This window comes from Dermacentor albipictus, chromosome 9, assembly GCF_038994185.2.
Source record: "Dermacentor albipictus isolate Rhodes 1998 colony chromosome 9, USDA_Dalb.pri_finalv2, whole genome shotgun sequence".
Lineage (NCBI taxonomy): Eukaryota > Metazoa > Arthropoda > Arachnida > Ixodida > Ixodidae > Dermacentor > Dermacentor albipictus.
In genome coordinates, this window is record NC_091829.1 from 59,199,799 (window position 1) to 59,225,998 (window position 26,200).

The 26,200-nt window shown below is 48.8% G+C and overlaps 1 protein-coding gene across 5 annotated transcripts in view; it reads right to left on the reverse strand.

Annotated features, from left to right (window-relative positions):
• Positions 1-2,376: 2,376 nt before the first annotated feature.
• The window catches only part of LOC139049999 (uncharacterized), a 52,464-nt gene continuing 28,640 nt past the window's right edge, over positions 2,377-26,200 (reverse strand). For all 5 annotated transcript variants that reach the window (XM_070525991.1, XM_070525988.1, XM_070525989.1 and 2 more), the window contains 6 exons: positions 24,207-24,357; positions 18,988-19,109; positions 16,600-16,747; positions 11,973-12,155; positions 11,027-11,149; positions 2,377-2,667 (listed from right to left, as the gene is read on the reverse strand). In XM_070525991.1, coding sequence (XP_070382092.1) covers positions 2,497-2,667; positions 11,027-11,149; positions 11,973-12,155; positions 16,600-16,747; positions 18,988-19,109; positions 24,207-24,357 — 898 coding nt within the window. In that variant the 3' untranslated portion in view covers positions 2,377-2,496. The remainder of the gene's footprint in view (positions 2,668-11,026; positions 11,150-11,972; positions 12,156-16,599; positions 16,748-18,987; positions 19,110-24,206; positions 24,358-26,200) is intronic.

A 26,200-nucleotide genomic window follows, 5' to 3' on the forward strand; every position in this document is an offset into this window, starting at 1 on the left:
CGAAGAATAGAAGAAACACAAGGACGAGTGCTCGTCCTTGTGTTTCTTCTATTCTTCCTCCCTGTTTGTTTGCGCACAAAAAGTTTTAAGATAACCAAGTTGGACTCATTTTCCCCAATACACCCCTTCGAGGATCAACAAACTTTTGGTGTCGTCCTCCGTGGAATGCGTGTTCGAGCTTCAAAAGTTTGTGTTAAGAAAGGCGTTTCCCGACAAAAAAAAAACCAGCTTGGTCGTGTGCTGTATACTTTCAATTAAATTAAATGCAATTCCGAGATTTTACGTGTTAAAGCCACGATAAGATTTACGAGGCACGCTATAGCGGGGGACTCCGGATTAATTGTTGACCGCCTGGGCTTTCTTCAACGTGCACCCAATGCACGGTACACGGCCGTTCTGTTCTCTTTTCTTTTTTTACTTTTTTTGCCAAGCCATCAGGCTTGGCAGCACAACGCCAACGCCACTACAACGACACGTCGCCGGTTGTCTATGCACTTGGGTAGCTCATTGACAGAGTTTCTTGCAAACTCTAACGAAAACTTAGCTTAAACGGATTCCCACAGCGCGTGGAATCCGCGCACTTTCCTTTATTGCGGCAGCAATTATATGGACGCTCCCGACGGATTTCTCCCGTCGCCGAGGTTCCGTATGAGGTTCCGTAGGCTCTGTGAGGTTCCGTATGAAGTCCAAGGGCGGTAAAATCGTCGCAGCGCGACGTATGCTGTATGTTCGAGCGAAAGCGCGCGAATGCGAGCCGGCTATCTCGGTTCAGTCTCGCGCACGCAACGGAACAAAGCGGGGAGGAAGCGCACCGCCTTCAGTCGCGCGCAAGGCTTCGAGGAGGGGGATGTGGGAGTGGGGGCGTGTTCTAGTCAGGGCGGCTCGGGTCAATGTATCTTGAAAGCCACCTGCGACGAATACAGAGTCCGCGCTGCACTGCGTTTTCGCGACTTATAGTTCGCCTTGACGCGAGCGGCTGCACGAAGGTCAATTCGCTCGATGCTGCTGCCGCATTTCCTCACTGCACCGTTGCGACAGTTACTTTGCGATCATCGAGCGAGGTGTGTTCACGTGCGTTTGTGCGCACGTGACAACATCCTTGTTAATTTAGTTAGTATGCCTACGTTTACACGTTTCTACGGCCGATAAAAGTACTATCGTTACTTCCTGTATACCTAGCTGTCCACCATATGGCAATCGCAATGAATGATTCGCCTCTCGGTCGGAACTGCGACTTTTTTTCCTTCAAGCGGATAGCTTTCGCTGCCTCGTTCGACAATTTTCGTGGTTCGCAGTTGGCGGTGGGCGGTCGTACTGCCTATGCAATAGGCGCCTGCTCTCGAGCGACGGAGTGGTCGAGTTTCGGAGCACTTTCGCCGCCGAATGGTCACCCGTGCTGCTGCTGCGCGAGCTTCTGGCTGTCTGAATGTTTAGATGCTACAGAGTGGCATTCCACTGTGCGAACAGGAGCACCAGCACTGTGATCTACTTGTGGGACAGGAGCAGTTTGGCGACGCCGAGGCGCAAGCGATTGTAGTGCGAGCTGCACCAGCGCCAGAAAGCGGAGTGCGCAGGAAGTCACGTGACGCGTTTGCGTCACGTGATTTCGCTGATCGGTCAGCGTAACACGTAACCGAACGTAACCGAAATACTGATAAATTTGTGCATCACTTTGAGGCGCTACTCCTTCACTTGACCAGTGACCAGCTCCACTAGAAAAATATGAATGTGTAGGGGACTTTTGCTCCATAAACAACAAAAACAATGATTTACCCTGATTAGTTCCTCGGCTTTTCATAATCTCATTACGGCCCCTAGTGGGGTTATTTCCTTGGGAACAACAACTGATCACATACTTTGCAACCTCGATAAATCAACAAGCTGTTGTCTTGCTTATGATACAGTAATATCTGACCGTTGCCCGCCCACAATACTATTTCCACATGAATACCGCACCTGCCTACAAACTGCGACTCGTTTCATAACTTAGCGTTGCAAGAACACTCCGGATTGAGATAAACCAGAAATATAGCTTAAGTATATCATAAGAAGCCAACAAACACTGACACCAAGTACAACATAGGGGAAATTACTTGTGCCTAATAAATTAAATAGAGAAACGATAAATTAATGGAAGTGAAAGTGGAAGAAATAGTGCACCCCTCATGAATCGGTTATTAACACGCCGCGCCTTTCGTTGATCTCCTCGCCATGGTTGAAATGGTTCCATAGGCTTAAATTCCTTAAAAAGCACCGCTGCTTGCTGTCCGCCATTCGGTCGGAGAGACTGGTTTTAAAAAAAAAGCGCGGAATACATGGACGACAGAAAATATAATATAGTTGGGTTAGGCTAAGTGACGACGGCGAAAAAAGGAATGCAGGTTCCCAGGCGGTATCACTTTAACGCACAAAATGAGACAAGGCACACTGAAGCACTGCGCCCCTGGCGCCGCACAGTCCGGAACTTCTCGGAAGCTGCATGCTCACGGCTCGGCGTCACGTTATATTGAGCGCTGCCTTGACCACTTCGATACGCCAAAACATCTCGCCCCTTTCACGACCGTCCAGATCGGGGCAACTCTTGGTGGGGTCCCCGAGGTGGGCGTTCACCAGCAACAAGGACATGTCCGCCCGCAGCATGGTGGAATTGTGGGCCAGTTTCAGACACTGCGCGCGCAGGCGGAAACGCACGTTAGGCAGCTCACCTACAGAACACAGTCTACCCGCCTGTCAGTCATGCATTTGAATGTGCGCCTGCAAGCTGGGCGATGCGTCGGCTAGGTTTCCATAGTTCAGCGGTAACCAACAAGTGGCTTTGTGCAAGACATTCAAGAAAAAGGAGACCGTGATCTGCGAGAGTATAGCACAAAGCTACAAAATACTCATAAGGTTTTCCGAAAGAAAGCTTCCTCACCGACGAAAAAAAAATGGAGGACGCTCAAGTTTCACCTTTAAGAGTTGAACGCGATAGCATTAAAAGATCCCCGACTGCTTCTAACGCTTCGCGGCAACTGCAGCTTATGTGACCGTAATGTTTACCGGGAAACGCTGGCGGCGAACGCTACGCACGAAGGCAACTTTCTGGTAGAAACGCGGCCCCTTGCGTGGGCCGCGATGCCACAGAGGCGAGCGCCATCTGGAGGTATTGCAAGGAACCGGGCACGCCGCTTCCACGGCCGGACTCGACTCCCTCGCTCCTCCGCGCGGAGGAGAGAGTAGAGTCCGGCCGTGGCCGCGACGTCCCCTTTTCAATAGACTCCACTATACGCGACAGGTGGCAGTCCTCAGTAAAGTTGCCAGCTACAACGCTGGCAACATTACTGAGGACTGCCACCTGTCACGTATAGTGGAGTCCATTAGGCCACGTCCTCCCTCTTTCTCTATCATCTTTCACTACCCATTCCCTCTCCCCTGATGACGCTTCGCCGTGCTCCCTGACGGGTTGCAGAACCAAGCGTCCTTCCTTTCCCTAGATCACTATCTCTTTCACATTTCCGCGCGCCGCCACGCGCCAAACTCGGAGGAGGTCGTCGCCGCTCTACGAATGATAGAAATGCTGGAAAATGGGTTTGTGTTACGAGTCCCCGCGTAACAGAACTGTGTTTTCTTGTATACTCAATACAGTCAAACGCTATCATGTCTATAGGTTGTGTGAAAGTCGCACTTTACAATTTCTCTGACGTACTTTACTTTGAGAAATCCAATTCGTTCAATAACTTCCTTGCGTTATGCACGGAGGGCCTGTGTGGTTAGGTACGCGTGGTTCTAAATTATTCTTGTCCATACAACGGTCGACGCTGGACGCGGGATGCCGACGCCCGATTTTCCACGACACGGGGCCCTCAACGCTTTCGCGTTAAAGGTCGTGCCAGTACGGAGACTGAACTCTGACATAACGCCCATCTAGGATATTTGAAACGCGCTCGCAATCAGCCAACACGCTAGCGTATCGCAGGTTGAGTCCGAGTTAATCACCATCCGACAGTAACGCTAACCAGCGACACCACCGCGGATTTCTCGAAAAGAAAGCATTGGGCCATTCCTCGACCTCTGCAACAGGATCTTTTTTAGACTGCGAAGCTTCCCGGATTGGAAGGCCGCACAGATATCTTTTTAGAGCGTAGCTCTTTAGCGCCCGTTACTGCGTTTCGCGTCACCGTTGAACCTCGCCGTCGGCCTCGCCATAACCAAGGTCATCATGCGCGCGCTCCTGCTGCCATCGCTTGCGCGCGGCGCGAGTATTGCTCTGCCCTTGTCCTCCAAAGCCGGATCACGTGCTCTCGCCTATCCTCTCGCCCCCTTCTCAGCGCAGCGCCCTTGAGGTGAATCTCGCCGCTACTGTCCTCTTCGCCCTCGCCGTCCCTTCACCCGCTGTCGCGGCACTGCCGCGGTGCCGGCAGAGGGCGCTCCTTGCCGCGCGTTGTCCACGGCGCTCCCCTCCTCCGTTTCCGCGTCGCGTGGCTGTACGGCTCTCAGCCGTGTCTTTCGCTTCCCCGTTTGCGGGCAGCGTTCCTCGGTGGCATTTGTTGCCTCTGGCAGTGCCTGCACCTCGCTGTCGTTCACTCGCCGCCACTCACGCCCTACACCTCCCCTTACCTGGCACAGTATCGTTGCGATGACTCGAAAGAGTTAAGTATAAACCCCATGCAAGCGATTTTGCGCGCGACTGCGACAAGCGACGCGATGGAGATGGCTGTTGCGTTCGCTTCGTCGCCTACAAGTCGTACCCCATGTCAGCGATGACTTCGAGCGACGTCTCCCCAGTGTCGCCGGTATGAGGGTGGCAATATCGGCGCCAAAACTAGCGTGGCCGGTGCTTTATTAAATTAAGTTGATGTGTTTTACTGCAGAAAGCAGCATAAGATATTTCTAAAGGTCTTCCAGTAGGTTCTTACCTTTGTACGTGCAAAAATTCAATCGTTTTTGCTCGTTCCGTGCGACAATCGGAAGTACTTGAATTATGCACATCCAGTTCTGGCTTCGTGCTATTGCCTAGTCACTCATAGCAGTTCCGGGCGTCGAGCGACAAACTCGCTCGCGGCTTCCCGACAACGTCACCAGAGCCATTACTTGAGATCAGATGCTTCCCCTTCCGCATTTTCTGCTGATACGCCAATCGTTTAAACGAATGAAATGCAGATGCAGTTCGAACGACGGAAATCTACATGCCGACAAAGAAACAATTCTTTTTCTGTACAGCAATTTCCATCATTGTGAGTTGTAAGAAAAAGATGCCTCCTTTCGGCAAATTCTCCGAGTGAAAGTAATTGCAAGCGTGATTTCACGTATACCAAATGGCGTCACTGGCATGCGTACTCTTGCTCATCAGTTATTCATGCAAGCTCTGGTGAACCCGCTACCAAGCTGCACGCATGAAGCCTCTGAGTTTTCGGCGACGTGCAACTGTGACGCCATCTAGCATGCCCTGGTTCAATGACAAATGTCGCCTCCGAGATCGCGGAAGTGACTATAACACTAAAGAGGATTCAGAAATAGTTGCTGACGCTAACGCTTGCGACAACAAATACAGCCTGCTATACTGAGTAACAGTATCTCTTTAAGATTGTGAAGTAAAGCAGCAAAGTAAGAAATAAAGTAGGTGTGCGTCTTAATACGACGACGAAAGATAGCGAAGGGAAAGTCGCAAAAGCTGGACAAGAGACCTGATACTTTGATTTGTTAGGTGCAGTAACATCCGTACATGCCGTGCAGGTGACATTTCTGATACTTTTGTATGAGTGGACCTGCATACGGTGCAGCCTATGAAACGGTTCTGTTTGTCTCCTTTGGATACCACGCCTCTGCCCCTTCCTCCCCCCAACCCTTACATGCACTGCTTGTACATCGAAGTTAGTCGATCCAAAGCACCTGGACCTTTTTCTTCCAGGCTAGACTCTGAAACTCGTGGTCGCTCTTTCCATTGCCTAAGAAGTTGCACTGACGCTGTCATTGGTGAACCTCGCGAAGGGAAAGAATGCACAAGTTTGAATACGGCGCGGTGTTCATCCTAGCACTTCCGGCACATCATCCCGGGCAGAAGATATTCGTCCAGCTGCTCTTCGACCCCGTGCTACTTCCTTCATTTAAATCCTCGGAAGCATGCGTCATAGCAAGCGAAACCCACGACGAGTCGTCCGGGTCATTTTCATCAAAACGTCGCCCTCTGCCAGGAGACGAAGATGCGGTGAAATCTCGAACTTCGCCAGCGGTCAACCTGAACCTCAATATGTACGAAACACAGCGCGCTTGCGACACGTGTTCTGTAGTACCTCCCAAATCGCACACCTCGGTGAATTTAGAGGTTCCTCACATATAGAGTCATCAATAGGATGACAAAAGCAAAGTTTAGCGGCCACGCCGTAAGATGGCCCCGCGGTCTAACTAGATCACGCGGCCACAGAACGTACCGCAAAGCTCTGCCAGTTGACAAAGAGAAAGCATTCCTTCGTCTCAATAGCAGAGAAAGGTAGAGACGCATTCCAATTTCCCCGGTTTGGAGCAAACAAAAGCAGTGTCTTTCTCAGAAGAGGAGATTCAGCAATGGAGATTGACGCGAGTGCCGTTGGGATCAACATATAGCCCCTCTCTCCTGACGGCGACTATGCTCCACCATCTATAGAGTGTGCCTTGAAGCAAAGTAAGTAGCGCGAGACTTCTCCGCAAGCCATTCTACGTGGATAATCTAGGGGCTCAAGCAGACTCAGATGATAAAGCACTTCAAGTCTGCTGTATAGGAGGCAAGAAGAGCGCTACTGAAATGGGCGACGAACTCAGATGACCTGATGCACTCCTGGTGAGCAGCTCAGATAGGCGAGGAACAGTGGGCACCCGAAGAACTGTTTGTCCTCAAAGAGAAAAGCGTGAAAGTACTTGGAATTGCATTGAAACCACACTGGGTGCTCTCCCTCTCTCTCTTGACAAACCTCGACTTTATGAAAGAACAGTCCAAGCGTTTCGTGCTACAGGCTGATTCACGGATGTTCGATCCGTTGGAGCTTGCTGCGCCATTTACCATTGCCATCAGGATCTTCCAGAAGTTATGTACACGTGGAATAGGCTCAGAGAAGCGGCTACCACAAGATATACAAGTAGAATGGCATGTATAGGTTGGCCAACTATCATTATTAAAGAGCGTTTTCATTATGCGTTGTGTTGAAAGCAGAACCCAATTTCCCAGAGTGTTACAGGTGCACTTATTTTGCGATGCAAGCCCTCCAGCTTTCTACGTCGTACTGAGCGGCTCAGTGAGACCCGTGTTGCTTATCAGCAAGTCACAAGTCACACCTAACAAGACAACGACACTACCACGGCTGGAGCTCCTAGAAGCCTCGATCAAAGGAAGGCTGCTTAGTTACCTCTCAAGCGCCCTCACTCACTCCGAGTTCTAATCTACGCTGTGGTCCGATTCCATAGTCACGGTGTCGTGGATAAAAGGCGACACAGCGAAGGGGAAGCAATTTCTGTCTAACAGAGGGAAAATTATCAGACAGAAAATTTACCTATGTGGAGCTGTTGTCCAGGAAAGGAGAATTTAGCCTACGTGCTGACTAGTGGAGTTTCTGTGAATAAGTTACCGTCTAATTGCACTTGGTGTTGATAACAGGATTGGCTATGCGAGTCTAAAAACAGACGACTTCGAACACCCGCTTGAAGTGGCGCCAAACGGAACATGAGCAATTCGCCACGTTTTCAACTTGTCCGAAGCGTTCCAATAGGCCGGCCCAAATACTCGAAAAACCCGAAGGCACCGCGATCTTTCTCTGTTATAAATGCATTAAGCAATGCCTTCTGGATCTCAGCGGTGAGTTCAATACGGAATCATCGCAACCTCAGGAAAAGCGCCAGGACGTCCGAGTTTAAGTTGATGTTTTGTCAATACATTAACTTAATGACATACGGCCAGCTGCAGAAGAAGCAGCATCGCCGTGCGACTGACCAAGAGAGCAGATTCGTTGCCATCTGCAATGTTGCTTCCGTTGTACCCTAAAGGCCTACCGTGTAAGTGCGTCCCATAGACGCATACTATGCTCCGATTCTCAATGGAGGCAAGCAACTTCTCTTTTGCACACTTTTGTGAAATCAACACATTTGCTACGAGTGGTGCTTCGCCATATTTTCAATAGACAGACACATTGTCTGACACATCTCGACCTTGTTTATTTCGATCCAACTCACGGAATGATTCACTGCGCTTAAAAACGCAATCATCCAAGGAACGAGTTTTTTTCCTCTCTCGCTGCCTCCAATTTAACAAACAAGATCAGTCCTTGAATTTTTGCATCAGTCGTCTTCTGTAGCGTTCGAGGCATTGCTGTCACAATGACTTCGATGACACGAAACCACCAGAGCTGACGGAACATGTTTCAGCGCTATGCATATCAGCATATATGCATATGATGTCGTGGTTACCTTAAGACCTTTCACTCCTCTTACACGACATTAAAGGACGTCATAGGGCGCCATAACTGACGTCGCCCTCAGTGCAAGAACACCGAATGACGAAGAAAAGGCAGCAAGCAAACGCAACCAATTGTTCTTGCTCGATGCCAAACGTGTCACATGATGCTATGGACAACATGTCCACCGCATCTTCGTAATAGGCCTCAGTCACCTGCAGGCTGGCAATGGCTGCAAAGGTAGTGTTCATGATAATGAAACTTAACCATCAAGCTGAATGAAAAACCCATCTCAATGACGGTTTCACACTTCTCGCACAGCGGTAACCATTTACTAATGACTCCACGAGACAACTTAATAGCTTAGGTCCAGCCGATCGAAAATTTGTCTGCGGTGCTACAAAAGAAGCTTCCTCGGCATCACATCATGACGTCGCTGGCGACGAAAGAAAGTAATAATAGTCTCTTTGATAGTCTTTAAACTGGCCATGGAAGTTGCGGCTCCGGCTTCATAATGTAGCGTGATTTCAAGACCTCACACAAAGTGTTCCACAGAAACCAGAAGTTCAGTCACTGCTGCAATAGCATGGAACTAAGCTTGGTAAGTAGAGTCGGTATTGAGCGTTCTCTTCGTTGACACATTTCGTGAGAAGACTTCATTGGGCCGATGACTTGGGTTTGAGTCGATGCATGCGTAGATCCCTGGAGTTGTCGCAATGTCCGATAACGGTAGCGAGGGCCATTCGGAACCAAAAAACTACTAGTTAAAACACAAATCTGCACGTCCCTGAGCAATCGGAACTGCTAACTTCATTTCCTTTCTGTTCTCCTTAGCTCGCGTGACCTTCCTTGTTGCCCAACAGTCTTCATGCGCACTTTTGTATCAGAGGGTGCGTCATCTCTGCATGACGACGCCAACAACGTTTCTTTGGTGTTCCTTCAGATCATCGGTACGTCGTGGCGTTTACATTATGGCGTCTGTACGTAAATGCTTGCGCGTTTTCGTAGGTCCGACGCACATATTGTTATTTAGCAAATTCGGCACGCGCGTTCGAGTAGAAAGTAATACGGTGCCTAACGATGCAGCGCAGGACACCGCAATATGAACAAAACTGCCAACGGGGAGCGGGAAGCGCGGCCACAGCGTGGTCGCACCGTGGCGAGTCGCACTTGTTGGATTTATTACGGACACAGGGGGACTCGGCTTGATACGTGTTGCACAGTGAGCAGGGTTTACAACGTTATTCTGTCACAAAACAAGTTTGAAACCCCTTAACATCTGACTACGTATTTCCAAGGTAGTAGGTATACAACCAAGGGCCTGGCATGAAAAGTTCACTGAATATGTTTTCTGGCACGCTATAGGCACTTCCCGCTGCACGCACGATCTCTTTACAACAACACCAAAACAATCGTGCCCATTCGCTCTACGACGGGCGCCGCACGAAGTATTGCGGCGCAAGCGCAATCAGTGCCAGAGGGGCAGTTAGCTGCGCGTCGTCCGCTAAGATTCCTCCCACTTCGCCGCGAGCAGCGAAACCTAGATTGCGCTCTTTATGCATCCTAAACAATATGTACCCAACACACTACAGAGACACCTGCTCATGGTGCGGGGCCACACCCACATTCCATCATGTCACATGGAAATGTAAACACAATCAATCATTCCACCAACACAATAACCCGAGTGCGGAGCAATGGGAGAGTCGGCTTACCAGCTGTGAGCTCACGGCCCAAAGGGCCTTAGTGCAGCACGCTAGTGAGATAGCTAGTCTCAGGGGAGCCCTGGAATAGGGGCCCACCCTTGCTGGAAGAGGCTCCAAGTCGCCGGCGCCCAAGAAGACGACGGAGACTTCGAGACGCTAAATCCTTGAAAAAACGAAATAACGTTTCTCTCTCTCTCTCTCTTTGTCAATCTGCGCTCTTCGCTTTGGAGTACACAAATCCTGTACAGATGTCGCGTCAACAAGCAGTATTCAAAATCAACTGTCAAAGCACGTAGCCACGCTGTACACCTAAAATTTTAACTGCGGCTTTTACTACTAAAAGGTCCCTTTTGTCAGAGATAGTCGATTTCAGAACTAGCTGGCTAAGGAAGTGAAAAATCACACGACAAACAAGCCGTACTTATAAATCTAGGCTTGAGATTTATTATACGGTAAATACGAAGAATCCCAGACCACGACGGCAGATGAAGCTTAGATGAAGGTCTCCTTCCTTTCGAGCACCTTGGCTACAGCCTTTTGTACAAGAGCGCGTGTGGCGAAGTAGGAGGAATCGTAGCAGACAACGGCAAGTTAACTCCGCCTCTGGCGCTGATTGTGCTTGCGCCTCAATACTTCTCACGGCGCCCACTTGGTGGTCCGATGAGTGCGGCCACGCGCGCGGTGTTACCTCTTAAAAGTGGCCGCGCCTGTACATGTCACTGCCGAAACGCGGTCTCCTTGGCATTTGTCACTCGTGACCGCACGTAGTCCGCCATGTCACTCAACTTCCGCGTCCTTCTGCGTTTAGGCTCACGTCACGTGACGCCCGTCGTCTGCCACTCCGAAGAACCCAAAGGCGCGCGCACACAAGCATAGAGAAAAAGAAATATCCTTGGCGTATGCATTAGATGTGCACGGCCTTACCTTTCTTCTGAGGGTGTCTTCACTCTCGAAGAACATGGCCTTCATCTTATCGCCTTTCACTTGTGCCACGTTGACGTCATGGAATAGCTCAACTCGCCTCTGCTGCAAATCCAACTTGCAAGGCTGAAAAAGAACAGCCGAGTAGCGATCACATTTGGCCCGAACTTCGCCGCTTCAAACGTGCAGCTGCGGCTTAAACAGGCAAAGTTCAGTTTATCTCTGGTTGCCTCGAGCGTACAGAAAATCACAACGCATGGCCACTCGCTCCATCAAAATGTCACGCCGATTCAATCGTCTTGGGGTCAACGCATAGGGGGCGTCGATGAAATTTGGAGGCTGCCTTAGCAACAGACACGCAGCGTGGCCCGTGAGCTTAATCCCAGCGTCATTGATGCCGCCTTCTGAGTTGGAAATAACGACCTGACGCAGTAGCCGTGGCGATGGCCGTGCACTGTAAGCTCGAGGTCGCGGGCTCGATCACGGCCGCGGCGGCCGCATGTCAATCCGGGCGAAAAGGCAAAAAAAGCGCCGCTGTCCCTAGATTTGATGATCAGCAACGGCTGCATAAGCCGCAGTATATTAGTGTCCACTGCATGCGGGACAAAAGTGTACTTGAGTGATCTCCAAGCGCCTTTCAGTCACTCAAGTTCAACCTCCCCCCAGTCTCCAATCAAATCTGCAATCCTGTTTCGCTGGACATTGGACTGTCCTTCTGCAAGGCGACGTAAGCTTGCGAGCTTTCTTTTTCTCTTCACGCAAACGGCAATTTCGATTACACCGGTATACGGTTTGTACAGCCTATAGGAAGCTACAAGTTTGCTTCAGCTGCAACGCAGCGCAGATTGAGCAAATCTCTTCCCCTAAGCATTTGGGAAGCGGTACAAATTAGCAGTTCGCAGGTTGGGAAGATGAACTCGCGGGCGGGGAAGAAATATGATAGACTTACCGCAACGTCCAGGCTGGTGACGAAGAGTACGGTGCACTCAGCGTTGACCATTTCGTCCGTGACGATGTCGCCCGAATAAGGGTTCTTCAAAGTGTAGACGAGTGTGCCGAGCTCGAACGAAAGACCCATCTTGGTGTCCGATGTGTACTGAACGGTTCTGCGCATAAACTGCGCAATCTTGCTCTGCGCGCAGAATGCAAACATCAGAATTACTAAACAAGACACAAAGAAGGCGATGGATATATACAAGGCATCTGCTGGCGTAGAACAGAATGTATGCATTAGCTCACGCATTTGCACATTTGCACAACGATTTCATAAAACTGTCGTTATGACAGCTACGTCTGCATTGCAATACGAGCTACAGCAAGGTCTAGCAAAGGTGGTTTCCCACCTTTGCTTGGGAGACTAGCTGTCCCGGCCGAGCACTGGAATGCATTGAATGTTCGTACATGGAGTGAGAGGTGTTACGATCGGCCAGATGGTGCAGTGATCTTCAAGTCTCTCCTAGCCCTAGCCCACTACGACGAATCGCTTCGTAAAGCTGACAATGCCTTTCTCACGGACACACTACCGGCGCCCGCAAGGCGAGAGTATTGTTAGCTGGTTCACTGTCACCTTAACGGACCAATCAGAGCAAGAAAAACCCCTGGGAAAGGGTGTTTGACAGCGTTCCCTCACGGACCAAGGTAACCGCCGCGGTGGTTTCACAAACGCCCCAGCTAACTGCGGGGTCATCGCAGCAAACAAGACGCGCCAGATTAAGTCAAGCGTGAAAACCTTTGTCTACGAAGCCCCCCACCCCTCCTCCTTTCTGTGTGTTCAGTGAAACAAAGATGCGTGAGTCAGTCTGTCAACACTCATCCTCAACGACAGTCTTTCGACAACTTTGGACGCTTCGATTAGACCAAGGTTGAACTGCAGCTTCCATGGCCTAGGGATCTAGGGAGGAGAGAGGGCGTTCTAAGCAGCTGTTTTCAGCTGCTCGGTGTGCTTCACTTAAGTGATGCTAGGCTAATGAGATGTAACGTTCTCCGCTCTCCATGTAGGTTCTCTAAATAGACCCGGTACGTCTCGTTCTCGATGCGAACATGTTGCTCCCTTCAACAACGTCCTTAGCGTGGATGAGTCGGACGACGGCATGGGTCAGCTACCCCTTTTGACATGCCCGACCCCAGCGCTTACAGTGGGTTGAGGAACACGTCGGTCACATGTTAAACAGAACCGTTTCAGAACGCATGAATGCTGCGTTGCTATGACGGCTGATCAGTGACGAATCTGAACGGAACTTGATTGTTCAGAATTGAAAGGTAAGCTCCGTGTCGCTGGGCCAGCAGTGTCTTCAGAGCCCTATGCATCTTTGGAGCTCGCCGCACGTCGTACGAGAACACGTAAGAATCACGTGGGAAAAACTCCTTAGAAGAAACGTCGTGGACATCGACCCCCGCTATCACTGGTGCCCAGTTTGAAGGGCATGCCGACACCAAAGTTCACACAATGCAAAGGAGTTTTGGCATCGGTACTTTGCTGGTACAACGAAAAAATCGGCTTTGAGAAATGGTGATCCCCTACGCAAGTTGCTCTAAAACGAACGTCGAGGCCAACTATACGAAAACGAAAAAATTAATCTAGGTAATACCTTGAGGTTGTCGAAGAAACGTCCAGTCCAAGCTTCGTCCGTATACCTATACGGTCGACTGTCCGATCATTATCTGTGCTAAGCTTGGCAATAAAAAAAAATACCAGACTCGGCATCTCATACAATTGCATGAGTGTAAGATTTCGTATTTCTTTTTTTTACCAGACTGTAGTCGACTGCTCTTCGCTGTGGACTCCCGTCAGTAAAGCGGGCAAGACGAGAATTACTTGTTTGAATCAGTCAGTGCCAGTGTTTACAGGTCGACTACATTATACTTAAATACATCACGAGAACTGGAGCAACTTATAATTCGAGCATATTTCTTGCACACTAAATAGTAAATCTGCCTCATGTAACGCCTATTGTTGAAATATAATCAGTCAAATTAGTCTGCTGAATTTTTCAGAGCATTTATTCCGCTACGACTACTTCAGTAATAATGAAGTGACCCTCAAACATGACGACCACTGCCAACTAAGCAAGCAACAACGCGCCAACTACATCGTGAACCTATTCCGTGTCATGCTATTTTCTCGAATAATGACAAAAAAAAGTGAATTTTTTTTGTTTCCAACTTGTCTTACTTCAAAAAAAATAAGGATAAATTGGCTTCAGCTTCCGTTGCTCCATGAATTGAAAAGGCACACAGATCACTCAGATGAAGTTAGGCTCGTCCACAGCATTGTAACAGAAGTTAAAATGCTGTCTGCGAGCAGAGCTCCTGTTCGGCCATTTTTACCAAAATCGTGTGGACGAAATGCCTTCAGAGGTGGCCCTCCTATAATCTTCGCCCTGAGGCTCAGGAAACTTCCCTGTCAAGAAATATTTTCAGCAAACCAACTGTCATGTGCATTTGTAGTGCCGTCATTGTCCCGGGAAGACTTACAAGACTACCATGTTGAACTGCGCGATAGGATACTATTGGCCTCGCGCAAACACACTGCCTCAAACATACTGTTTCCCATACCTCTGAGATTTGCCTCGGGCCGGTAAACTGCGAATGCTACAATTCAGCAGTTTACTAGCTTGAAAATGAAGAGAGGTTAAACCCCAAATACTGGAACGTTCCGGCACTCCACACTTCAACTCGACTCGAGAAAGTGGATGCCAACGTTGCCTCTCGACAGGAGTCATCACTGTGCTTCACTGACACCTCGTGGCAATTCTTGAGTGGCGTAATGTGTTCTTCAGTCGATGGGCGGAGCTGTTCTCAACTCGGCGGAGTGTAGGTAGAGTTTCCAATCGAGGGTTGTTTAAGGATACGGGCCTAAGTTCTCGTTACGTGGTGGCGCTGGCATCGCGCACCTATAGGCAAAGGCCTCTCCCATACTTCTCCAGCTACCCCGGTCATGTAGTAATTGTAGCCATGTTGTCCCTGCAAACTTCTTAACCCTTTATTGACGAGTGTTGCCTACAGGCAACGTACCAAAAAAGAATTTTTTCTTACTGAGTTTGAATATTGAGTATGAAGTTTCTAGCTAGATGTCTTCGGCCAAGACTGAATGACAGGCAGCAAGCGTCATTTGTTGGTTTAGAGCAGGAACACTGGACGAAGAAGTAGAAGCTTGGCACGCGAGTCACTGCCTTGTGCAAGCAAGGTCAGAGGAGACAGGTCGATGCAACATATGCAGCTGAAGTGGTGTCACACATGTGATGTAAAGCAACTCAAATGTGCGCCTATGGTTCACATATCATCAGAGTTGTCGATACAAATTGAAAATGAAGCCTTAGGTGGCTTGGGGTGAAGCCCACTTCCAGTTTGCTGTCTGGGGTTTGCCCTCTATAGCTAAAAAAATTCTGCAAAATTTGTTATTTTTGTTGATTACACTTATTCTTGATGTGTTTTCCGTCTTTTGATAGAGGAATAAAAATTTTTTTCGGTATTTATGTCTCGTCATTAAAGGGTTAATCTCATCCGCCCACCTAACTTTCTGCCGCCCCATGCTACGCTTCCCTTCTCTTGGAATCCAGTCCGTAACCCTTAATGACTATCGGTTATCTTCCCTCCACATCACGCGCCCTGCCAACACCTAATTCTTTTTCTTGATTTGAACTAAGAGGTCATTAACTCGCGTTTGTTCCCTCACCCAATCTGCTCTTTTATTATCCCTTAATGTTACACCCATCATTCTTCTTTGCATAGCTGGTTGCGTCGTCCTCAATTTAAGTAAAACCCTTTTCGTAAGCCTCCAGGTTTCTGCCCCGTACATGAGTACTGATATGGCACAGCTGTTATACACTTTTCTCTTGAGGGACAACGGCAACCTGCTGTTCATAATCTGAGAAAGCCTGCCAAACGCACCCCAGCCTATTCTTATTCTTCAGATAATTTCAGATAATGATCCGGATCCGCGGTCACTACCCGCCCTAAGTAGACGTATTCCCTTACCACTTGCAGCGCCTTACTAGCTGTCGTAAAGTGCTGTTCTCTACTAAACATTACTTTAGTTTTCTGCAGATTACTTTTTAGACCCACCCTCCTGATTTGCCTCTCCAGGTCAGTGAGCATCCATTGCAATTGGTCCCCTGAGTTACTAAGCAAAGCTGTATCATCAGGGAATCGTAAGGTACTAAGGTATTCTTCATTAACTCATATCCTCGATTCTTCCCAATATTCTTCAGAATTCTTCCCGCATAAGGCGAGGCAGGCTTATTTAACGACCGTTAACTATACTACGCAGAAGCAGCCTCGTCCAGGTGCTAGCTACACCAACGTTGCCTACGCACTGCAGCTGTGGCTTTCCTGCATCAGAATCATTTGCGAGAGCTTCCGCATTTGTGTTCCTCCCTACAGACGGCAGCTATTCCGGTCCATTCTACTATTCGGTAGAAACGAATATTCGACAAGCTCGAATATTTGCTCCTGGAATCGCGCACGAATGTAGAGACTATTGGATTCGTATTCTGAATTTCTACTTTTTGCGCGCCTCTACTTTGCTTTCTTTTTATAGATGATCAAGTTTTTCGTAACGGAAGCGCGATACTCACGATGTAAGGTGCCCGGTCGGCTTCCTTGACAGCCGATCCCTTGAAATCACTCTTGTCGAAAACGGAAGTTGGGTGGCTGTAGCACACTCCTTCTCTCTCAATCCACCCCACCGAACTGTATATGATGACTGTGTCCGCCACGTGGTTGCTGTAGCAAATTGACGAACCATACGTCATGTTAAACGATGAGCTTTGCAGGAAAGAACTTTGTTCATGAATGAGACAGTTCGTATCCACATACAGACAACCAACAAACTTCGTCAAACGACAGGATGTCGTTGGCTGGAGCTTGTGTTTTGACAAAGGTCGTTGCCTTCGCAAAGGCGACGACGCTGGCAACGTGCAGAAGTTCCTTGATGGGCACGAGTGCGCGTCGCGAAACGCTGGTTTCAGCTACGAAACATTCCTTGTTTGATCACCCGTTCACCTTCTGTGAAAACGTATTTACGACTGATGCACCCTCCTGAAGGGAATGCAACACAGCCATGTTGCCCAGGTAAGAGTAACAACAAGAAACACAGCGCGTGCCTCTAAGATCCAGAAATATGTTGGCCTTTGTGATGCAGTTTCAGTGTGAAGAACAGCTCAAAAGGAAATATAAATGAAGCAAAAGCAACAGGCAAAGGTATTACGAAGAACAAATTGTGGAATGATTCGCACACACAAGGATTCTTATGAAAAGGTTCACGCAAGGCATAATTTCAATGTCAAGGTCAAGTTCTGGCACTCCGGAATGCGGACCGAGATAGGCACCTACGAGTGATTGAATGATGTCATTTAAACGGGCTCATACAAGTCCTTTTGCGGAGCCCTGCTCGAACGCACCTAAACTCTGTCCCGCAAGTTATCAGATTATGGTGCTTTTCATTTAAGAAATTGAAATCCATTTTTGGGGTTTCACATGCCGAAACGACTGGATGGTTATGAGAGGCGCTGTTGTGTAAGGCTCCGGAATAATTTGGACCGGGCAACTGAAGTTGTTTAAGGTTGAGCGTCCTTCCCCCCATTGCACGGACATTCCTGCACTCCACTCTCATAGGGTCGAGGAAGTCTTGCGAAAGGGTAAAAAGTCGTTAACCCGAGTATAGCGTGGAACTTCAAAGGAGAGCTTTTTTTCTTCGAAAACCCGTATCGGTGTCCTTTGTAGCTTCCTGCTACATTCACATGCATCACAATATTACCTTTCATGAGAATTCCTCCACCTTGTGAGATTACGCTGAAGTGTTTGCCATATTCAGTGACACTGTGCTCCGACTTGTCGAGCCCTCGCACAGCCATCCCCGGATAGGCGTCGTATCCAGGTTTAGATGGCGGACCAGGATCAATTTTTGCCCGACTGCGAAGCTTTCGTTCTGGAAAACGCGTACGGGTTTCATTGTAGCTCCGCGCTACATTCGGTTGCACGACAATTTGCCCTTTCACTTCACTGCTTAGATGTCACCCCATTCTAGCCGTCCGTTGAATGTTCTATTGCGATAGAAGTTACGTGGACACTCCGGGCGAATTTCTGCCGTCGTCGCCGTCGCCGTGATGTTCTGCATAAAGTTCAAGGGTGATGACGTCGCGTCAGGCTCCGTAAGCTGTATGTGCGACTGAAAGAATTCAAGGGCGAGCCGACGATAGTAGCTCAATCTCGCGCGCGTGAGGAAGAAAAGCTGGGAAGGAAGGCACCGTCTTCCGCCGCATGCGATTCACCGGGGGGAGGTGGCGGTGGGGGGGGGGGGGGGGAGCGGGCGTCCTGTAGGCGACGCCTCCTCATGGCGCAGCCACGCGGTTCCTATGTTGAAAGGCATCTGCATTATGGACAGTTTGCACCAGCATTGATGGCTTCGTGTGCGCTGTGTTATGGCCGATTAGTTCGCGTTGAAGAGGCAGCCCAATTTTCTTGCAGCCGCGCTTTCTCACTACACAGTTTATACAGCGAGTGCGCGTGGACATCGAGTGAGATATGTTAATGTTTGCTCGTGCGCTCCTTATAACATGCTTTTTAATTTAGTCAGCGAATGTTTACGAGCTTCCCGGGCCCATAAGATTGCTATCCTTAGTTCGTATAGCTGTCACCTAATTTGCTATCCCAATTTGCCTTTCAGGGGAAACTGCGAACTTTTTTTATTGCGGCTTCATTTAGACAAAATTCAACACTGGAGATTCAGTGGTTGTTGCCCCGCAGAGTGTGATAGTAGGCGAGTTCACGTGAAAGCTATTTATGCTGCAAATACAAGACGGGCTGTGCGGTGTAGTTCTGTAGCGTTACATTTTTTTAGAAATTTCGCTAGAGAAACCGACATTGAAAAATAATTAGAACGAAATGAACACTTCAGCACCTTTGTGGGTGCTCTAAAATTGAGAGATGAAAAGAAATGGCATCCCCAATCGCTCTATGCTCACTTGATAGCGTCGGTAAAAAATTCCTGCAGGATTGTATACGCGTCCTTTTCTCGGTAATTGTATATTCCGAAAGCTAATAACGTTTTTCTCGTCGCGTCGTTGCCTTGGACCCCTTTCAGTTTCTGCAAAGAAACGAGTTAGAACGCATAAAAATACAAGATCATCGCATGCGCCATTGAAAATACTAGATAGCCATAACAGGCAAAAAAGAAAAAAAGTAATCATGATTCTTCTTTGCTGCTTTTTATTCTCATGTCTTTCATTCCTACTATCTTGTGTCTTCAGTTTATAGTTTACCTTCACAAAATTTTATTTCCGAGCCATGAATACTCTACGAAGAGTATGTACTTTTCCTTGGTCCCCAATCTTATACGTCATATTGCAAGCATGACACTTCACTACAAACAGGCCAAGCAGATAACAGAAGGCAAAGAACACCACGTACAATTAGATGACGCTAATAGCTAAGGGGATTTGGACACAGGACGCATTGGCGTGGAGAAAGCAGGCTGCACTTAAAGTCATGATTCTTGGTGGAATAAAAAAAAGAACTGTGATTAGGAGGATCTCTCCACGCTCTGCATCCTCACTCTTTCGGCAGCTTCATCTCGCAAGAGACACCAGGTCCCGAAGGCTGTTACCCTAGGTTTTCGGAACAAGTAGACCGAAATATCTTGCTCACCCTTTCTTGCTTTGGTTGCTTTGCTGCAAAAGCGCATTCCGTATATATGCGACTATTCTGTCGTCATAAGTGGGCTTGAACTTCGACTAACAAGTCCACGAACTCGTTCTTGCGTGGAATAGGCATTTAATGCCCCTTCGAGCAGCGCACACGCATCGCATATTGAAGTGATTATGCGCGATGGATGTTTTCTCCCTCGTTTCTATCCGTTTTCAAAAAGCGAAGTTTTTCTTTGCGTACCTCGCCAGTGTTTGCTCCCCCTGACTGCCACCTGGTGGTTCCCTTGCTGAACGGAAACGCCAACCAATCACAGCGGAATTCGCGCTGCGCGCACGCCACTGGGTTCCTTGCAACACCACCAGATGGCGCTAGCCTCCGCGCACCCGAGGCGCCCGTCGTGTGGGGGCAAATAAAAGAACCGGAAAACCGTGCATTCACGGATGCACGGTAATGAGAAAGCAAACGCTGCGGGTAGAGTAGATTCGAATTGCGCTTCTTAAGTGTGCGCAATGTGGCCTCTGGAACCACGACGAGTTGAAGGCGTCCGTCGTCCTCGCTAGTAACCAGCGACTCCGCTTAACAAAAGGCCCGCCCTCGTGCGTGCGTGCGTGCGTGCGTGCGTGCGTGCGTGCGTGCGTGCGTGCGTGCGTGCGTGCGTGCGTGCGTGCGTGCGTGCGTGCGTGCGTGCGTGAGAGCGTACTAGTGTTTAGATTCTTTATGCACTAACACAAAGCTTCGCTGTATAGATTTCGGCTCATTAGATCCGTTGCATCTTTTGACGTGAGCGTTGGGCTGTGCGCCGTTTATTTGACTTGGCTGTTCGTTCGCCTCGCTATTTGTATTCTTTCGAATGCTGGGCGATAATGATATAACGTAATGCTCAAGACCCAACTTCGATGCAGATTGCTCAAGTCGCTCGCTTGCCTCCGTTGCGCGCACTGAGTTTAAACAAAAGCTGCTGGCTCTGGACGAGCCTCCACAGTTTTCGGGTGACCAACTCTGCTTGCGGAGCTGTGCTAGATTATTGTACCTTCAGCATCCCTCTATACCTGAAGTGCCCGCAGTCCACATTGTGCCAGTGCCACATTGTAAATTGCGCCACATTGTACGTCCTGCTGCTTCTTTAAGCAGTGTGTGACTAGTAGGGAGGACCGCGGCTTTGGTCAGGCATTGCGTCATTTCGGCACGAACCACAGTACGACAACATAGGGGGCGAAGTCGCAGTCCCCCTAAGCTGGGCCTGTCGTATCGAGTCGGTGCCGTACCGTTTCTTTCTTTCCTGTGCTGCCCAACGCATTAGAGCTGTCTGCTCTTGCTGCACGTACGACTAAATCATCAAAACGCCCTTGCCTCAGCAAAGTCGATGGCGCAGGGCTTTCCGGAATCGGCAGCACGGTGCCTTCTCTGTTAGCACTTGCCATGCTGATTTATTGGACGCCTCCGCGGCAAGTGAATGACAGTCACGGCCGCTTTCTTTTAACACATATATGTTCACAGAAACCCTGCATCCTTTTAGAAATACTGCCAAGAACGAATGCATGCAGAGAATTTATAGAAAACATATTCAACAAAAGGTGCTTGCGCCGCGCGTAGCCAGTGCGCCCCAGTTGTCCGGATAGGCTTTTGCCCTCGGACCTGTCAGCATTGATCATCGACTGTATCGTGCCATGGTGTGACGCGGGGTGTCGCGTAATTCATCCGGGGGAGTTCGCAGCGAGGCTCGCTCGGTGTTATTTTACTGCAATGTCAATTATGCGGACACTCGTCCAATACTGGAAGTCTCGTCATTATGCGCGCACTAGGTGAGGATTGGGCACCCCTCCTCCAGACCGGAAGTGCTCCAGACTCAGCACATTACGCGGCTTGCGTGCGTTATCTCGGAGGTAGTTTGCGGCGGGTGCAAAAGTTAAGGGCGAGCCGAGATGGCTGGTGGCTTGAAGGACGCTGTGTTTTTGCGCACGTTGTCTTGGAGGCTACGTAATATCAAGTTTTGGAGACGAGCCGAAGCCAGAGGCAGCCCGAAGCGTTCGCTCACCGCTGTCGGCCTCTACTTCAAGCCAGCGCTGTGACAGTGAGTGATCGTGGTCGTCAAGTTAATTGTGCTCGTGCTTGCCAGTAAGTGCGTGAAACCACGCTTCTTAATTTAATTAATATGCGAATGTTCGTTTCAATATACGTAGGCGATAAAATTACGAACTTTAGGTCGTTTTGTTACCTAAAGAATTGCTAGTCATGTCAATTATTAGCCTTCAGGGTGAAGCTGATTTTTTTTCCTTATCAATGCACCGACGAAGCGAATTTGTTCACCCTTGCTCCTACTAACATGCGTACGGTCGCTACTGATAGTGTCTTCCCTTATAACATTTGCGAACAAATCTTTTACAGGTTTTGTATGGTCACAACGCATATAACAGGAAGTATCTGTACATAATGTAACACGTAGCGTCTTGCTATCATATGCATATTTGTATAAAAGATCAAACAGCCTAAATATTTAGTAATAAAATGTAGTCTCAGATAATAAGTGCCTGCAGCGAAAAAAAAGTCACTAGGTTGTAGTATTTGCAGTATTTAAGAATATTTCGCCCTACGACGAGACACTGAAAGGGATCGAGGAGTGAGGTCTTGCTTTGTAAGGCAGTTTAAGGCGTAATTGCAACTCCAAGTGGGGCAGATGCGTCTTCAAGAGCTACCATGCGCGCGAGAAAGTCACCAGCTTTTTCACGTACCGAGAAACGACACAAAAAAATGGTTATGCTGTGGTGACGTCATGTGCAGGACGTAATTACGAACCTCATGTCGTTGCCTGATGCGTTGATATCGATGTCTATGATACGATGACCGAGGAAACTACCAATAACCAAAGTTGAACCGCTAGAGCACCACGCAACTCAACCACCTAGAAACAACTGTCCTACGAGCTATCGCCACTCCTGCTTCAGCCTCTCTCTATATATATTTCATTTCATTTCATTTCATTTTATTACCTTAAAGACCCCATTCGGGGTATTACATAAGGGGTGGTTAACATGTGAACATAGAAAAAGGCAGGCGTTACATTGAAATACAAGTTTCAACAGTTTCTAGAAATTGTGAATGACATGTGATGGCAGCGACATTAATGGGTAGGTCGTTCCAGTCCTTGGCAGCTCGAGGAAAAAATGATGATTGAAAAGTGACAGTTCGTGTTCGAGGACGAGAAACTTGGAGTTGATGGCTGGTGCGCTGTGACATGCGTGAAGATGATGGCGTAAGACGTAAGACGTGACGTATTTCTGTTTCTCTCCATCTGGCCCCAGGCAATATTTTTCCGCTCCACTTTGCAACCCTTTGCATTGTGTCTACCTAAAACCAGAAAGCACGCCAAACTTAGCGCTCAAAAATTATGTAGAAATTATACGTAGTTTCTACTATAGCCACGCAGTGTCCAGTATACGTGAGGTCACTTTTTCCATAATCCAGTTTTGCTATACCCCACAACTCTACCTCGCCTTGTTGCCCTTGGTGTCTCCGATTTGTTTTCCTTGTTTTTGAAAAAACTCGAACACGTGAGTCTTGAGCAGCCGCGCGGTCTCTTACGCGGCCACCAGCTGGACATATAACGACCACGAGGAATATCGTACTGGGACACGTGGTGGTCACGTGGATACGCGTGTTCAGTCCCCGGTCTTCGCATATTATCGCTATCGCATATTAACGCTAGGGGCGCGTAAGATGCGCATGCGCGTGTCACGTACCACATTTACTCGATTCTAAGGCGCACTCTTCTTCAAGAAAAGTCTACAAACTACAAATCACACGTGCGCTGTGTTCGAGTACGAAACCTACGCTATAACAGCAACATGTTATCCTCAATGTGATTCAAATTTCTGTAATCCAATCCAATCCAGACACAGCTGCAGCTAAGGGAGCTTTGGCAGCTTTGAACCCGCTCCGTGAGTTTGTGAGGCTGCCTTGGTGTGCAAGGCGTCTAAGAAATTCGGTACCAGATTCCGCAGGTGGCCACGAAGATTATATGTCCTGGGCTCAAGTGATAAAAGTGCGTTTGACAGCGACGACATCCACGCCCATTTCACTGCAGACCTACGCAATAAATTAAGTTTGTGCAAGTGAAAACGAATCGCTCAGCAGAACGAACGATCAACAGCATCCCATTTATATCTGATAAGCATGGTCCAGCTAAAAGCATTGAAATTGTTCTTACTTCTGTTTGTGAGAATGGATGCGCATTGCTACCGAGGGCGCGTAATACTCGAGTAATTACGGCACGTGGTACCGTGATGCAGTACTGCGCGTGGTATTCTTACACAAGGCAGCATTCTTAAACGGCCATAATGCACGGGTGTACTTGGTAAGCATTGTCTTCTTCATGTGCCCTTTATTTTGTTCGGGTAGTGGCCTTTATATATTGGAAGGCCGAGTAAGCGATTCGTATCGTGCGAATAACGTCTGCTTAAACTCTTCCAGAAGAAACGGCACCGACAAGGAGCATTAGTGCGATATTTCACAGGTGGACCAGGAGGAGTGATGCACTTACTCTAAGAAGTTCTTTTGCTTTGCTGTACATGCCCTTCATCTTCGCCGCTGTCTGCAACAGGTTCAGCACACCATAGTGCTTGATGTTTTTGTTCGCAAGTTCTTTTAGCTTCTTCTCTATCGCTGCGCTGACCCCAGCGGCGGTTGAGTACCTGGGAATGAATGAACGAGATCGAAGCTCGTACCCTTGTCACGACAATCTATACAAAGGCGTTTGTTCACTGATGTCCAGCGCGCAAGAAATACACTAAGACGTGGCACTTCGATCAGATTGTAACGCCACACACTTGTGTCACAAATGACAAAAGATATTTTGCAGTGCCTGCCTACTAATGTACAGTGACGAGCGAAATGCTGTAGAGGCCACGGCATCAAGAGAAAAAAAAATTGGGTATAGGTTCTATCAGGGACGCGGCTGCAATAGGGTACACGAAACTACTCGTACGTGCTGCAGGGAGTGTACGGGCGCTAGGCTACAGGAACGGCGTAGTCATATGCACAAGTTACATTCATTCAAGCAGTAGAAACCTTACGTGCCTAATTGTTGTTTCAGTTAGTGGGTGAACGCCTTCCGGTCAAACTTTGCAATCGTGCTCGCTTCCTAATCATACTGGGCCCGTTTGTTTTGCAAGTTGCGCCAGGATAACGTAACGCTACTGCAATCTGTTTTTATTCGAAATTCGCCAAGGGCCCTCTGTGGTAGGTGACAACGACTACGCCCAAATGGGCGGGGCCCCCATCCGCGTGTGCTTGTCTGAGTCATTCCGACCTGTCACTGAACGCCAATGGCGAAATTGTAATAAAAACTGATTGCAATAGTTTTTACGTTAATCCGGCCCCATGTGGGCGCTGCGTTGAATAAACGACCCTCCCATATCACTGGTGACGCCGGAGGCTGCCTCGCGCCTCTCAAGCCAGCCGCATTACTAGATTGTTGGGTCTCCTCAGCTTGCTTCAGTCTACTGTGATCGCACTTCATGAGGAGACGGTCAGAGTGTCTAAATACTTCTCTGTCTTGCTGCTCGAGTCTCTTTACGCCATTCTCCATGCTGAACGAACCCGCCGTGGTTGCTCAGTGACTATGGTGTTGGGCTGCTGAGCACGAAGTCGCGGGATCGAATCCCGGCCACGGCGGCCGCATTTCGATGGGGGCGAAATGCGAAAACACCCGTGTACTTAGATTTAGGTGCACGTTAAAGAACCCCAGGTGGTGGAAATTTCCGGAGTCCTCCACTGCGGCGTGCCTCATAATCAGAAGGTGGTTTCGGCGCGTAAAACCCCATAATTTTATTTTTTTCCATGCTGAACAGAAAGCGATAGCAGACGAGCGAACGTGAAGTGCCACACTTGTAGGCCTTCTCCTGATACGCAGGCAGAGGTTTTCAGCTCCATAAATTACACCTATACTATGGCGCAGTAAGCTTACTCATAACGAGACCACTTCGAGACTGAAATGTACAAATGCAGTGCCGAGCTGCGCCTCTCGGAAAGTCACTCACGAGGCTAACTTCAGCTCCCATTGCGTCATGCGTAGCGATACAGCGGCGGCCATCTGCTCAAGCCACGCATCTAAGATCGAGTATGGCCTTTGGATTATGTTCAGAGGGATTTACGGTGTCATAACCACGATGCTATTATCAGGCACGCCGCACAGTGGGGACTCCTGATTAGTTTTGCCAAGCAGGGGAACAATTAACGTGCCCCTATGCACGGGACGGTGGCGTTTCTTGCATTTCGCCTCCAGCGAGACGCGGCCGCCCGGGTCGGGATTTGATCCCGCGACCTCGTAACAGCGCAACACCATAGCCGGTAAACCGGTGTGGTGGGTGTAATGGTGCAGTGATGTGGCAGCCCATCACCAGCATGTACTCTACGCAATGATACCAAAGTTAAGCGCGTGACATCCATTTAACCATTAAGAAGCACACATGCTTAGATGCAGCTAGTGGGCGTCCTACGGACTGATCTTGTAAACGTGCTCGCTGCCTATGCGAA